At 41.6% G+C, this 17,485-nt stretch overlaps 1 protein-coding gene across 1 annotated transcript in view; it reads right to left on the reverse strand.

Annotated features, from left to right (window-relative positions):
* Window positions 1-17,485, reverse strand: part of TBCD (tubulin folding cofactor D) — a gene marked incomplete at its 5' end in the record, with an annotated part of 241,622 nt that overhangs the window by 24,287 nt on the left and 199,850 nt on the right. Inside the window, 2 exon segments of the mRNA XM_034789910.1 lie at window positions 5,456-5,533; window positions 6,739-6,860. Coding sequence (XP_034645801.1) covers window positions 5,456-5,533; window positions 6,739-6,860 — 200 coding nt within the window.

A 17,485-nucleotide genomic window follows, 5' to 3' on the forward strand; every position in this document is an offset into this window, starting at 1 on the left:
GGTGTACAATATAATTTATCTATTTTGCACAATACAAAGGTGAGAGGAATGATAAAGTTATAATTTCCATACAACAGGCGTCAGTGTGCTTTACATTATTTTAAAAGGTAATTTCAGAAAAAGTACTGGTGTAGCTATGTTGAAGTGGCTAAGATCTCTAACTCAGAGGCGTGCAGTGGTAAGTTCTGTGCCACCACCATAGCCACAAGTCACATCAGCTCTGCTCCAACCCTGCAAAGAGAGTGAGGTTGGTGAGAAATGTGCATGTGTGAGACATTTGAGGGGGATGGTGTACATGCATGCATGAATTTGAGAGTTCATGTGTATCAATGTCCAAGAGTGTATGTTTAGGCAGGTAGGTAGGTAGGTGTGTGTATTAATCCCTAACTACATGTGTATGGCTGTATGCGTGGGGTGAACTGTGTGTGTTGTTAAATAATAAAAGGCTAGGTATCTTTTCCTGGGCTGGCAAATTACACAAGGCTATTTTCCAGCCTGGCTGAAAGTTACAGGAGTTTAATTACAGTATCTGCAGTGCGTGCCTGCCTTTCAGCACAGGATAACAGCAATATGGTGAATTAGGTGAGATTTTAAACCGATTCAACAATATAGACATTGCTGAAAAGCACAGCAACAAAGAGGCCAATTGGAACAGAGCATCTGGAAAAAATTTAGTACGTGTAACCTTATGTGCAGCATTTGGTGTTTAAAACAGACCCACTCTCCTTTCTGTCATCTGCCAATTTCACATTTGTAATAACTAAACCTAACCTATATGTGATCTCAGATGACTCAAATAGCTTGGCCTCTTTAAAGGAAATTGAGAAAATTCCTTCTTCTGTGTGGGCATGGTTCCAGCAGAAACAGAATCAGTATCTGGGGAAAAGAGATCAGTCTGAAGTCTTTACATTATGCAAATTGGGCACACGTGTTCCTGCAAAAAGAATTTTTGTTTTAAGGTGAGCTGCATTTCAATTAGATCAGTCATGACATTACTTGGGGTGGTCTTGAAATCAGAGGAGAGCCATGCTGTGCCCTTTTCAGCTTAGGCTCTATTAAGGAATGGAATTACCACTACTTAAAGAATCGCCTGTAGTATTAAAATCTAAGAGCCACATCAGTAATGACACATGCCATCTTATGGCACTTTATAAAACCTTCTGCAAACTGTTATATCGATGGTTTTAGAAATGAGAGGCCCTAATAGCTGAACACATACAGTAATTCCTCGCTTAATGTTGTAGTTATGTTCCTGAAAAATGCGACTAAGTAAAAGGATGTTAAGCAAATCCAATTTCCCCATAAGAATTGATGTAAATGGGGGGGGTGGGGGAGAGGAGTTAGGTTCCAGGGAAATTTTTTTCACCAGACAAAAAAATATATTTATATATATATTACACTTACACACACACACACACACACACACACACACACACACACACACAGAGTATACGTTTTAAACAAACAAACAATACTGTGCACAGCAATGATTGTGAAGCTTGGCTGAGATGGTGAAGTCAGAGGATAGAAGAGGGTGGGATATTTCCCAGGGAATGCCTTACTGGCTAAATGATGAACTAGCACTCGACTGAGCCCTCAAGGGTTAACACATTGTTAATGTAGCCTCACACTCTACAAGGCAGCACAAATGGAGAGAGGGGAAACAGCATGGCAGATAGAGAGAGATGCACATTGCCCCTTTAAGTACACTGACCCCACTCTAGGTATATTGCCTTTTTAAGTAGATCAGCAAGTTGAGACAGCCGCTGCTGCCAGAAAGCTCCCTCCATCCTGAGCCCTGTCATGTCCCCCCTGCTCTACGGAGATGGGGTAAGCGGGGGGCAGGACCAGGGGGAAACCCTGCCATTAGCACCTCTTTCCCCCCTTGCACAGCAAGCAGGAGGCTCCCGGGAGCAGCTCCAAGGCAGAGGGCAGGAGCAGCACATGGCAGTGGGGGGGGAGACAGCTAACTGCTGGCAATTGATAGCCTGCTGGGCGGCTGCTGCACTGTGAACTTAGGGGAGCGGGGAGCTGATGGTGGGCTGCCGTTCCACCCTGGTTCCAAGCCCCCACCAGCTAGCTCCAATGGGCTGCTTTTTCTCCAAGCAGTGGACAAACATTATAAGGGAGCATTGTGCGACTTTAAGTGAGGAGTTACTATACAGATACTACTTATGTGATGTTGCCAGGTGCACACTATAGCAATGGAATGATGATTTAGAGATTATTCTTTTCAAACTTAGTAGGTACTGTATGCTAGAATACGTCTAAGTATTTTTAACTCCAGGAATTAGATACTTCTTCAATGGAACTACTCCTGAGGGCAAGAGATTCACAATCTGAGCCTGTTGTATTACAGCCCAGTCCTGCAAGATGCCAAATGCTCCCCATCTCCCACTCACATCAATCACTAAGCATCTTGCAGGATCAGCCTTCAGCAAGCATTTTGAAAACCCTGCCACACAGGGCCTAGACTATAATGGACTTTAAAAATACTGTTCAAATGTGCTAGCCTTGGCCTCTGCCACCATTCCTGACCAACTAACGGTCCAGCCAGAATTACATTATTCTTTAAAATGAAGAGGAATGGTGAAGAGGCCATATGGGTGAATATGAATTCCATACAAATTCACAATTTTTATTAGGTTAAAATTCAGAGTTTTATGGAACAGTGTGTGCCTGCACAGAGGAACCATTACACTTCAATGGAAAAGTACTGCAGCTATCAGAGGGGGGAAAAGGAGACTAGATGGTGAATGAGAAATGGCAAACAGACTTTTCACCTCAATAGCACAGATTCAAACCTGGCCAAGGGCAACAGAAAATGAAAGTTGTTACTGGCAGCAGTTTGGTCACCTAGGGAAAGAGTTGGGTTATGCCATTTCCTATTAAGCAGGTGTCCAAGGAGGTAATTGGCCTCCTTGTTGGCAACCTCAGCAGAGGTGCAAAGGACTTAATGGATTATGAAGATTCAGCTCCGTTCTCAAACTTATAGGTTACCAATCTAGTAAGGGTTGAAGCATACTGACAGGACAGTTCTGGGGAAACTGCCAAGTGATGTATTTGTCCAGTATATACTAAAGAATCCTAGCATTGTCAGCCCAGCACATTTCATGAGCACTAAAAGTCAGTTAGACAGAGCTATGAGAATGCTTTCCACTGTCTTTTCCAAACCCAGCTTTAGGGGGGGCATCTTGTGAACAGGCAAGAACATGCACTCCAAGCTTTGTTCCTGTGAAGCAAGAATGACATCCAGTGGCAATTCAGGCTAATGCAAAGTATTTATGTCCCAAGGGGTATCAAACCATTAATCCAATAGCTATAACTTAACTATAGAATTCAGCAACAAATTATTATTTACCTGCTGTGGACAGCTAATATTTTTTGCAACTGCTGTTGGGAAAAAGGGAAGTCTAGTATACTGTATACAAACCTTTTTTTACTGTAACAGAATAGAAATTTGCATTTGCAAATACTCATTTTTTTATAACGAATTTAATAATAGTCAGCTGAAGGCTAAGCAGTCATTGGCATCATAATCATAGGTGTTGGAACTTTCTAAATCCAAGGGGATCTTGCCAAGACGTAGTTGCCCAGATTAAGAAAAAACCCCAACAAATAATTTTACAGGCTGATGTTTCAGGCTTTTGAGCAAGAGTTGCATACTCTATAGATCAGATGTAATGTACTGTATAACAGGACATTTTTCATGTTATTAAAAAAAAGAAAACATCAACCAGCACTATAATTCATAGCCGATTTTTTGTGGGACACACATATTGACATTAAAAATGAGACACAGCATTCACCTCTGTCTCCCCGCCACCTAACCCCCAGCACTTTTTATTTACATTCTAGCTCTGAAATTGCATGCTGCGTGTTATAGGGTAGTGTGTCTGCAATTCAGTCCAACTCATTCTGCATTGTATTTTCGCATCCTTTTTGGCACGTTTCTTTGGCCGAGGGGGCATACAAGTGGTTCTGCTCAAGCAATCCGCTCCAGCAGTCACACACTCCCATATTCTTTCACACTGCATGCAGCAGGCATCGGTGAGCCAGGGCCAGTATTTAACTATTTTTTAACCATCCCAGGAAGATTTTCCCAGAACAAACTATAATTACTGCAAACATAGGGCTGCACTCTGGAACTCTTTCTAGCTAGCTTGGGGTCTTCTATAGCACCCTCTAAGCTCTTCCCAGATAAATTAGATCTGCATTGCAAGATTTCTAAATGAACTTCTTGGAGTCTTAATCCTCTAAATAAGGAAGGGAGAGGAATTCATCAGATTAATATATGGTTTATTTTGTTTGAGAGTGGTGATGTTTATTAATCTTTAATATTCCAATTTCTACCATTTAGAAATATGTTACCAGTTTAAGAAATGTACCCTATACATATAATTGGAAATATTCAAATAATTAGTTAAAACTTTCAGACCAGTACAAACTTTTAAAGTGCATCCACTGTGAGTGATTTTAACATTAAAATAAAGAGAAACTTTTTAAAATAGATGCCAAATCCAGTATAAAATTGCATATAGTGCACTGACTGCAGTACAACTCTGCCAGGTATCTGCAGATGTGCAGACATACTGTTTGTCAGACTTCAAATGGAATGCTTATTCACATTTATTCAGTCCCAAGAATATTCAGTCCTTCCAGAATATTTAACTTGACTGGAAACTTTGGGCCTTGCCTTGCAACTCACAGAAGAATGTATTTTTAAAAATGATAGGCCAGCAGAGGCATTTTGCCTCAGCATGTCACATTGGGAAACACTGCCAGTGAAATGTACACAGCGTGGTGACCAATATATATTTATTCCCAAGAATATGTACAGCTAGTTATGGCTATACAACAATTCTCAGCAATTATATGAATCTGTCACTGCCACACCTTCTCCAGATGAAAATATGCAGATTGAATCTAGTTCATTTGCAGGTCATAAAACAGTGATAAAGAGAGAGCTAAAATGGGTTAAAGGGATATACTGCCAAGGCTCTTAGCCCCAATATTTGACCTCTGGATTTGACCTTTCTTGATAGCTGCTCAATGGATTATTGTAACTTCAGGGAAAATTAAACAAAATTATTAAATTGCCTAATATACAGCATAGCATGCACCTCAGTCTAAGGCAGCTGTTCATTGGCACTACCACTATATGTACATTAGTCTGTTGCAAGATTTAAAAAAGCACATAGCATGTTGTGAAACCAAAACTCCCCCAGCAATTGTAATTATCAGGTTTTCTGATGCATTTTTCAACAGAAGAAAAGATCTTCTGAGAAAGCACCACTGTCAAGGTAGAGATGTTTTAAGAACATTGACATTCAACTGCTAACAACATTCTCACTAGTAACACAACACAAACGTAAATTAGCTACAACAGCAGCTATCCTCTTCAGTGTCCTCTGATATAAAACAGCAATTTCAAAGCAGAATAATTAGCACTTACTTCTCTTCAGCGGTGAAGATATCAAAGCAGCCATTGGCCAGCATCTGATCTAGCATCTTTAGCAAGGGCACAGACACCCTAATGTAAAAAAAATATACACTGTAAAGACATTTCTTGGCACAGATTTCATTTATACACTTATTTTTATAGGAAGCAAGGGCAGGGGGGGGGACCTCCCATCTCCATACAGCTATTTAAATTAGTATTCCCCTCCACCTAGGGGAAGGTTGCTAGGTAACTTCTGTGAGTTGGCTAAATCATTCTAGCTGGCTGACACGGCTGCATTCTGTTGCAGCCAAAGGGAAGAGGCTGGTCAACAGCTAGCGTGGATGTAAGCCTGTAGGGGCCTGGAAACCCAACTAAAACCTGTAGGATAATTTTTATGAATCTGAACAACATACTTCACTGAGTTTATTAAAAGTTGCAAAAACTTTTCATTTAGCCTAGTTATTGAATGGATTAGAGCACGTGGTATGACAGCCAAAACAGCTACACAGCTACATATTCCCAGCTACCACTGCTGAGTTAACTCTGAAAGTAAGACTGAAAATTCTGCTAAATGTTATGAACAGAAAAAAATCCCCAGGAAAATAAACTAACTTGCAAACATGTTTGGTAAGTGGGGTTTAGGTGAATAAATCGTGCTATGTAAAAAATCTGGTCTTTCAACTAGCCTGTTTTTATGTTACAGAGTTACAATCTGCATATTCCTAAAGAAACCCTTCCTAAATAAATACATGGTGGATTGCACTACAAATTGCACATATATTTATTTTATCTCATCAATATCAGCTTCATCGGGCATGGCTCACGCCTGTAATCCCAGCTACTTGGGAGGCTGAGGCTGGTGGATCACTCAGGGGTTCTGGACTGCGGTGCGCTATGTTGATTGGATGTCCAGTAACACTGACAGCCTGGCCAGCAAGTGGCTGAAGGACTGGCTAAAACAACACGACTGACGTGTTGTGATCAGCGCTCTCTCTGTGAGGGCTGATGGACCGATCGATGAAGGTGAATATCAGCTCCCCAGAATATTGCATTACATGAAAATATTACAGCTTATCACAATAAGTTCAGTATTGCACGAAGGTAAATGCTTCCTTCTTTATATTCGATACCATACCATAATTCCATCTTTTCTGGGGGTTTTGTTGAAGGTATTTTCTTTCTTCCCCAATATCTTAAAACATTTACATGGTACAATTTTAGACAACTGTTCATACTCTGAAAGATCTGCTCAGTGCACATTGTTTCAACTAACTCCTTTATGAGAGAAAGATTACCTGTCATTCAGCAGGTTATCCTCAAAGACCTGTAGCAATGTCTCACAAAAGTTATTCATGGCACCTAGATCGTTTTGGATTTTCTTCATATAGTCAAACAGACTCTGTGCAGAGTACCTGACCTACAAAAGAGCAATATTTCAAGTGAAGCAGTGTGCAAAACACACCTGGCTGTGGCTGAAATAAATTAAAAAGATAACATTCATGAACTGGATATGAATATTCATCCCTGACTATGTTAGCTGCACATTTTTACCATGAAAAGATACTCCTTTATATCATATTCAACAGTGATTGAGTGTACAAATTCACTGCCAGCATTTGACAGGAAGACAGCTATTTCACTTTCCATTTAAGCTGTATTGTTTTTTCCAGTTAAAGTTTTGCCACTGTAGTAGCTTAACTAAAAGGGTAAAAAAAGATTCAGTAAAGGATTCACATTTAGACCAAAATAACCTAGAAAATCCATTATTGTACTTCTACACTTCAAACTTGTGCACGGCCTATAACCTGCACAGAAATCAATGGCAGATATGCATGTGCATTGGAGCATCAGGACTACAGTGTTTTAAATATTTATCCGACAGAATTAGTTTTCAAATACCTAAGCCAATATGTAAATAATACTTTTCTATAATATATTTTAATAAGTTTTAACAGTAGTATACAACACATTAGAAATAGCATACTGCAGTTCCCCCAAACTAGCAAAAGTTGGACTATCTACATTTAGAGGTCATTCAAATTAAGTAGATAATTACTGAGGTATGCTGAGTTTCAAAACAAATAATCAAGCTTTGATAGTACCTAGGTGTAGATGTTTGAAAAAGCCAATTGCCCTCAAAGAAAATTTGAACTGAATTGAGTAAATATTGTTCTTTCATATGTCAAAAGTAATTTAAAGGAGTTTCTGCACATGCTGGAATTATGCTGCATGCTTATGTTTAAGGTCTTCACAGTATATAAAAAGGTACAAGACATTTACTGAAAAATTCAATACCCAAGGAATTATTTTATACATTATAAAGAAATATTTCCATTGACTTTTTGCAAAGGAAAGAAATGATACACAATTGCAAACAGTTCCCCTTTCTTTGAGTAAAATAAAGTTTTAATAAATCAAGCACTTTCCCTATCCAAATATTGCAGAGGGTTGACATGAAGAAATCTGTAAAGACTCATGGAAATACAGTATTTCAAAAAGCATGTGTCTAACCATACATTTTTTTGCCACATTCCTAATTTATATTTCATACTGACTAATTTTCAGCTGTCTCAGATTACCACCATAATTTTGAAGAGAGCCAAGTCCACAGATGTTTTTCCCTGAAAGTCTCAAAAAATTAACAATGCAGTCAGTGCCACAGAAATGTCATTAAAAGACAACAGTGAACAGAGTCAATATAAGCATGTAGAATAAGATAACAAAACAGAGAAATGCATGGAATAGGACTCCATAGAAATGGGGAAGGGCAGATTATGGAATCCACATGGACAACACATCTCAAAGAACTACAGTTACTAGAGGACGGGGGTTCTCAAACTGGGGTTTGGGACCCCTCAGGGGGTCACGAGCTGTCAGCCTCGACCCCAAACCCCGCTTTGCCTCCAGCATTTATAATGGTGTTAAATATATTTTTAAAGTGTTTTTAATTTATAATGGGGGGGGGTGTCGCACTCAGAGGCTTGCTATGTGAAAGGGGTCACCAGTATAAAAGTTTGAGAATCACTGCTATAGGATAAGTTACATTCTTTCTTCTTTGAGTGATTGTCCTCATCGATTCCATTCTTGGTGACTAACAAGCAGTAAAGTGTTTGCTTGGAGATGGGTAGGAGGAGTCCCCTTTAAACAATTAAAAGAAAACTGGGAGGTGATGATTCACATGGAACTCAGACCGGAGACAAAACTGGGCAGGAATTTGGGATGAGGCCTGAGAGTGACTGTCCTTATGAAACACTGTGTAAGAGGGACTCGCCACGAGAGCCTGAGTCTCCCCTACCCTTCGAGCTGATGTAATGGCTACTAAAAAGACTGTCTTCATCAAAAGTGGTAAAGGGAACAGGATACACATACATACCAAAAGAATCTAAAAATAAATGAGCCTTTTACAGTTTTATCAGAGTTGCTCCAAGTTACAATTTTCATATAACTGATATACATACATTTCATTGTACAGATAAAGACCTATTCACAGAGTCAGAACATTCCCGCACATGTGCAGGAAAAAGATGAAATGTACATTAGGGTATGTTATGCTCAATAAATAGCACTGTTCCTGGCTCATTTCAAATCCTGACATATTTACTATACTTAAGTGGCAGCAGGGTGTTTTCCTTAGAACTAAAAAATAATAAAGTCTAGTAGTTAGTAAAAGTGAGCCCATGCCTGCATGGTTCTGCTCACAATACTTCTTTTAATACTCCCAATTTTCAAAGGCAAATAACCCTTCTGAAGTTCTGTGTCAGGGACATTTAATATAAAGTAATAAACAATTCACAATACTTTCTTTTAAAGTTGCCTGAAATCAGTCTCAAATGCATTCTGCTTGATAAACAAACTTGTAAATTCAGAATATAGACCCATGGACCCACTCCTGCAAACTTTTCTAAACCAGTAGACTGCTTGCCAGGGTAAAGGATTCTCTTCTGATTGTGGATTGCAGTGTCAGGCAGGCTAATTGGATATTGCAGAACTACATTTATTTTCTCAAATTTCAAACCATCTAACTATGTCCTTGTATTTTAATTTAGTAAGGCAACTAAGACAAAACTGTTCAAAGAGGCAGCAGTTTTTCCAAAGCAGCATAAGAAGTCACTACAGTGTTTGGCAAGCTCTGAGTCTATTTCAGAACTTTACTTTCGAGAAAGATTAATGCTCACACACAATAGATTCTGTGCATACAGAACACGGACATAAATCTGGTGTAGTTACGATTTTTATGTTTTGTCGTTTGACTCATTAACTCACTTAATAGCTAGACAGATCCGGCAATGGCTGGTATAAATCTTGTTGCTGTACTTCAGCACAGCTCTCTAGAATTGTTTTATATTTGTGGCCAGGCAAAAACCTGCGGTTCTCCAATGAGACTGTCTTACAAAATAGTATCTTCTTGAAGATATGTCTTTACTTATTAAACATCTATAACATTTCACACTGTACTTTTTTATTAGTACTGAACAAATCCCATGAGGACATTCTGTTATTTAGTGGAGACTGATAATAAATAATCATGTAACATCATCATGCAACATGCTTGAAATTACAGCGTTAGAGAACTGCAGAGTACACCATTTTGTTCTCAAGACCCCATACACCAGGAAGTTTTCTGTTACATAGCCATAAGAAATATGCATCATCATAAGCCAGTTATACTATTAGAAGATTCTTTTATACAAAATATCCTTTGAACCAAAGGAATGCTGCAGAATGCCAAAACTCAAACCCCAAATGACAATTACTTTTTCAGATTACTTGGGCTAAAATTATTTCAAAAGAAAACATCTGCTACCAAAATGCTTCTGAGTGAGACATATTCCACACAGTTCCTCTAAGCCGTTGTCTTTAGGTTTTCAAAAAATGAAACTGTAGCCTGTCTGCTCTATATGACAAATGTTACATGCTGATGCCATATTTTATTGTGCTCATTTCTGTTACTGACAGAGAGAGAACAAACGTTTTTCGGTCTTATTTTAACTGCATGTGATAGAGAAACTCTCTTTTGGAAATCAAGTAAAAATACCACAACCAAAAGTCTCAAAACATCCCCATCTTCACTCTCTATAAAGCTATTACTCATAAGAAACAGACTTCCTATTTCCTTTCCCATCAAGAGTCTCCTCAACTTGTGCTCACAAATAATTGATGGAAGTTAAGTGAAGTTTTGCTACCCCTACCTACATATGAACACAGCACACAGTATGTGTGTACACACACACACACACACACACACACACACACAGTCCTGGGAGGAGCCACTTGAGTTGCTGTGAGAAATTCATTGTCTGCCTGTTTACTCTAGTCCAGGTGAATGGCTGCTTCAGAAACACCCCTGCCAATGACTTTGCTGTATTGGAATACAAAAGCAAACAGGTGGCTTCTAAAGAGCTGCTGCCTTCTCTCCCAACTAGGGCGGAAGCTAAAAAGTAGCACATTCCCATAGTTACCAACCACCCTTTTACTGAGAAGACAGGATTACAGTAGTTTCCCCAACCTCACCCCACCACTCCTCTCATTTCTCTACTGCTTTGCTCATTGCTCCATCTCCTCCCCATCACAGAGAGGTTATTTAGACAGAGGAGGTAGGGAGCTTCTTGGAGCTCTGCTTTGCTTAATTTTTTCATCTCTGGAGCTACAGGCAGAGTAGCATAAGTAGGAATTAATATGCCCTCCTCAAATGGTCTCATCCCAGGGACCTACCCCACAGGTTGGGAATCACTATCTTAATAAGAAATATTAAAAACTTTGTGTAAAGAACTCATGGATGAGCTGAGTCTACCTGACAAATATAGCTTACTGATAAATTAAGCATGTTCTTACCCTTTCAAATATGGCATTCTGAAGCCAGAACCCCCCTCATTAGAAATGTGACCTTCATTCACAGCATACTGAAGTTATTACACTTGGACTCTTTAAACAGAGGGAAAAGTGGTACATGCAACATTACACAGGTTGAATATTTAATAGCTCTGATAATGAGCTGTGCAGTTGTTTGAATGCTTTACAGCAGGAGTTTCCAGGTGTTTCATGGTTCTACCAGGATTCTATTGCATTTATAGCAACAATTTCTGGGAAGACTGGAGTCTCCTCTATACAGGGTATACTCTGAATTAACTAAATTTTCACTGACTGCTCTCTCATCTCAAAAAATCTCATGGACCAAAACTTCAAACACATTCAAGTTATTTAGGTACAACTTCCAGTCACAAAGTAGTTTGAGAACCACACATAACTGCAAATGCAGTTATTCATTCTACACATAGAAAAAAGTTAGCCCCATAATTGCAATAAGGGATTCCTGAAATTGAAAAATAGTTAAAACTGTTTCACATAACTGGAATAAGGAGGTTCCATATAGTTCTATATAGTTTTAGACTGGGTCAAGGGTAATCATCTTATGTAGGATCCAAAGCTAAATGTTGACTCTCTTTTGCATTTAAAAGGAAACACTGAGGGCTTGTCTACATTACCCGTTGGATCAACGGACAGCGATCAATCCAGCGCCTGGCGATTTGCCTCAACCTCCCACCCCGCCATAAATGTCTCCCCCTTACTCTCACAGATATTGTGGAGTACACAGCAAGCAGCAATAACAATGAGAATATTGGTTTCGCTGAGGTCTAACCTAGTCAGTAAACTGTGCCAGTGAGCTTTTAAATGTCCAAATGCACATTCTACCACCATTCTGCACTTGCTCAGCCTATAGTTGAACAGCTCCTTACTACTGTCCAGAGTGTCTGTGTATGGCTTCATGAGCCATGGCATTAATGGGTAGGTTGGGTCCCCAAGGATAACTATAGGCATTTCAATATCCCCAATGGTAATTTTCTGGTCTGGGAAGTAAGTCCCTTCCTGCAGCTGTTCAAACAGACCAGAGTTCCTGAAGATGCGAGCGTCATGCACCTTTCCCGGCCATCCCACGCTGATGTCGGTGAAACGTCCCTTGTGATCCACCAGTGCTTGCAGCACCATTGACAAGTACCCCTTGTGGTTTACGTACTGGCTGCCAAGGTAGTCCGGTCCCAAGATAGGGATATGCGTTCCGTCTATCACCCCACCACAGTTAGGGAACTCCATTGCAGCAAAGCCATCCACTATCACCTGCACATTTCCCAGAGTCACTACCCTTGATAGCAGCAGCTCAGTGATTGAGTTGGCTACTTGGATCACAGCAGCTCCCACAGTAGATTTACCCACTCCAAATTGATTCCCAACTGACTGGTAGCTGTCTGGCGTTGCAAGCTTCCAGAGGGCTATCGCCACTCGCTTCTCAACTGTGAGGGCTGCTCTCATCTTGGTATTTTTGCGCTTCAGGGCAGGGGGAAAGCAAGTCACAAAGCTCCATGAAAGTGCCCTCATGCATGCAAAAGTTTTGCAGCCACTGGGAATCATCCCAGACCTGCAACACTATGCGGTCCCACCAGTCTGTGCTTGTTTCCCAGACCCAGAATCAGCGTTCCATGGCATGAATCTGCCCCATTACCGCCATGATGTCCAAATTGTCAGGGCCCATGCTTTGAGAGAACTCTGTATCCATGTCCTCATCACTATCGTGATTGCGCTGTCATCGCCTCCTCGCCTGCTTTTGCAGGTTCTGCACATACTGCAGGATAATACGCAAGGTGTTTACAATGCTCACAACAGCAGCGGTGAGCTGAGCAGGCTCCACGCTTGCCGTGGTATGGCGTCTGAAGGAGAGCAGGAAAGCAGAGTTGCAGTGGAATCGGTGGATGACAACGGATGCCATGAAAATTGATATTTATACAGAACAACGAGAGGACCTGCGAGATGGATTCATGACACCAGGAGAGCAGAGTTGCAGTGGAAGTGGTAGAGGATGACAGTTAGCACCACACACATTTCCCGAGGAAGAACACACGTACCCGGGAGCCCATGACAGACAACATGGAGAAATTCGCTATCGAGGCAATAGCAGCAGAGCAGAGTTGTAGCAGAAGTGGTGTATGACGATGGTTAGCAGTCCTACTGCACCGTCTGCTGACGGCAGCACCCAGGACACAACAGCGGCGCTGTCGGTGAGCTGAGCTGAGCTGAGCGGGCTGCACGCTTGCCGTGGTATGGCGTCTGTGCGGAAAAAAGGCGCGAAACGATTGTCTGCCATTGCTTTCACGGAGGGAGGGGAGACTGACGACATGTACCCAAAATGACCCGCAACAATGTTTTTGCCCCATCAGGCATTGGGAGCTTAACCATCGATGCTAGCCATAGTAGTGAGGACGCACTCCACCAACTTAATGCGCTTAGTGTGGACATACGCAAATCAACTGTATAAAATCGATTTCTAAAAATCAACTTATATAAAATCGACCTAATTTCGTAGTGCAGACATACCCTCGGTTTTCCCTAGTTTGCCTTACACCCAAACACAAGAAGAAACCCAAGTTATTTCTTTTCCTCTTCCCCTTGTCATCCCAGAACTTCAGCCTTCCTGGTAATATGCCATTCTACCTAGAAAGCCCTCTCTCTCTTATTACCTGCTCCCTGTCAAACCTATCAGCTGCTGAACAACACCTCTTAATGTGGCTGTCTGGTCTTTATAGCAACAATGCTAGGAAGACTCAGGCTCACCTCCTCTCCCCTCAACCTCTAAAGCTAATGCAAGCACATGCCCTTACCACTACATTTAAAGATGGAGTGAACAAACACAAAGACTACATAAAACAGTGCTGCCCACCTTCACAAGTAAGGAAGCCACCCAGAAATGTATACTAAACATTGAGATAACTGGCTCACTCATATAAAAGTAGCTGCTGGTTGTCTGAAACCTTGTACATGCTTCATCCTTATGAAAAGCAGAGATTTGGGTTATAGTCAGTTACCTTTCTGCAGCAGCTTCATTCATGTAACCAAATCACCTATTCCCAATATTTTCTAACTATCATTCATGAATTCATTCTTTGCTCAGTTATGTTACTATTATGCTCATCATCTCTGTCTCTGCTTGGTAGGCAATCCTCCTTTAGTACAGCCTAGGGAGGTTGTGGAAGCTCCTTCACTGGAGGTTTTCAAAAGAGGCTGGGTAGCCATCTGTCTTGGAGGGTTTAGACACAACAAATTGTGCATCTTGGCAGGGGGTTAGACTAGATGATCCTTACAGTCCCTTCTAACCCTATGATCCTCCTCTACTGCCTATACAGATGAAAGCAAGGTTAGTTACTTTGTACAGTAACTGGAGTTTTTTTAGATGTTGTGTCCCTGTGTGTGCTCCACATCAAACGTGTGTGCCCATGCCCTCTTGAGTGGCGACTTTGTCAACAGTGTCCATGAGTCTGCACCTGCACACCCAACACTTTGTGATCCAGTATGAGAGTACATAGGGAGGGACAGACCCACCACTGCTTCAGTTCCTTCTCAGTCACCAAGTCCAGAGAGAATGATGGTGAGTATTGCAGCACCCATAGGGACAAAACATTTTACGCCAGTTACTGTCCAGGTAAATAACCTCTCCTCCTCCTCCACGTCAGGAGATTCCTGAGCAGTACCTCAATATGGAGGAGGGTGCTGAGGAGGTGAATTCAGCATTGATCACAGAACAGTCTCACCAAAGGCCATGTCTGCTCGACAAGCACACACAATAACAGTCTTGGGAAAACATGTGCACCCAAGACCAGGTGGCAGCCTTACAAATGTCTGAGATGAATAACGTTCCTCAGTAAAGCAAAGAGGTAGACTGAGCCCTGGTGGAATGGGCAATCACCCTAGGTGGAGGATGCATCTCGTAAGACATCATATCAGGTTAAGATGCATCCTGAAACCCATTTTGACAGTCTTTTGGTGGAAATGAGCTGACCTTTCATTCTTTCTACAATGGATATAAAGATTTTGGGAGAAGCTCTGATGGGCTTAGTCATGTTAAAGTAAAAGGCAAGATCTCTTCTTACAGTCAGTATGGAGACTAGCTGCCTTTCTCAAGGAGTACTCACCAGTAGGTGAATGTCCTGATTATTATGAAATGTTGACAAAACTTTAGGTAGAAAGCAAGGATGGGGACACAATGTCATCTTATTGCAATAGAACACCATGCACAATGGGTCAACCATAAGAGCTCCTAGTTCTCCTCCTCTTTTGGGTAAAGTGATGACTATAAGCAACAAGGTCTTAAAGGACCAAAGAAGAAGGAACAATTCCCCATTGTTCAAATGGGATGTTCTCAAGGGCATTGAAGACTAAATGGAAGCCCCGTGGTGGAGTATGTTCTTTGATGGGAGGAAAAAGATTAAACAAATCCTTAATTAATCTCTCAGTGGGTGGAGTGAGTGAAGACTGAAAACCTTTGAAATGGCAGCCAGGTGAATCTTAACTGAGTTCATAGATAAACCCATGTTTTTTAAATTTAGCAGGTAATCGAGAAAGTGCATGAGGAGACTCAAGAGAAGGTATGAATTGTTGGCACATTATGATTTGAAACACTTCCACTTCTGCAGGTAAAATTGTCCTTGCGATTCCACAGAATTTTAAGTAACTCTGCAGAGCAATCCTGTTCTATGCCAGTATGCCATCGAGGAGCCAGGCCTTGAGGTGCAACGACAGGAGGCTGGGGTGGATCTTGGATCAGGTGATCTATTGTCAGAGGGAGGTGAAGCGGCAATCACAGAGAGAGGCAGACCAGATCTGGGAACTGTACCTATCTTGGCCAAGATGGAGCCCTAAGGATGGCCACCAATCTCGCCTGTTTCAATTTGTTCATGACCTTGAGAAGCAGCAGCATTGAGAGGTAAGCATACAGTAGGACATGAGGCCAAGTGGTAAGGAGGGTGTCTCCCAGGGAGTTGTTACCATGACATCCCTTTGAACAGAACGCCGACATAGCCATAGAGGATAAAGCTATGTCAGTCACATCAAGTGAGGCCTTATGGGAAGCCTTCGCAATCGTCTGGCCTTTTGCAATGAGAACCTGAAACTGTTTCCTCTGATCTTGTGGCACATGTTCAATAAAATGAGAAAACCTGAATAATTTGTATAGTCATATTTTGCCATTAAGACCTGATACTTGGACATTCATAACTATAAAGTGACTAACTAGGGAGTAGATTTTGTGGCCGAGAAGGTCCAGGTGTTTAAGTTCCTCATCAGAAGGTGTTGATCTAGACCAATACAGTCTATTTCTTTCACTGACAGTATGAAAAATCGAGTTGGGGTAGGATGGGAGAAAAGAAAGTCCGAACCCCTGGCCAGGATATAGTTGTCTTTAATCCGCCTGCTTACAGGTGGTGTTTGCCACACCATACGGGCTGGCAACAACAAAGCATCATTGATAGGCAAAACAATTTTGCCCTGGGGAAAGTGTGTAGAATGTCCAGCAAAAAGAGTTGAGATTCCTGTATCTCCTCCATCAGGGACCTGTAAGGCCTCTCCGATCCTTTTCATGAGGTCTTGAAAGGCCTTGAAATCATTCATGTAGGTCTAGGGGGCATAAGAGCCTCATCTGGAGAGAAGGAGGTTTTGTGAGGTGGTGTCTCCTCTTCTGCACCTAGCTCCTACTGTTTGGGGATTCTTCTGCAGAAAGGGAGCCAGTACTGGTGTTCTTGGTGGGACCTCTTATGTGAGGGCACCCTGTAGAACTATTCACCATAAAGGACCCAAAGGTTCCAAAACACTCACTGTGGTGAGACATAAGAAAGGGGGCAAGACCCTAAGGCTGCTCTTTCCGGGCTGACATGTCAGTCAGCTGTTGGGGGGGCTTTTCTTCAGGATGCACCTCAAGAGAGGGAGGCTGGAAGGGAAAAGGTGGAATCCTGTACGGACACATCTGAGTCAGAAGAAGCATCTTCACCTACATCCATAAGAGAAGCAAGAAGTATCAATACCCAGAGGTTAGTGAGGTATCAGTAATTAGCGGTCAAGCATTTGTGCAAGGATGCAGAAGAACCAGAGGGTAAGCTTGCTCTGGAGGAAAAGTCAGTACCAGTGGGAAACCTCTCTTGGTACCACTTAATGAAGGGGATTCAGGCTCTTTCAGGATTTGGAGGCCCCACCGAGAAGGGAACCTGGATAGCGTTCCTCAGGAGT

The sequence above is a fragment of the Trachemys scripta genome, chromosome 14 (genome assembly GCF_013100865.1).
Source record: "Trachemys scripta elegans isolate TJP31775 chromosome 14, CAS_Tse_1.0, whole genome shotgun sequence".
Taxonomy (NCBI): domain Eukaryota; kingdom Metazoa; phylum Chordata; order Testudines; family Emydidae; genus Trachemys; species Trachemys scripta.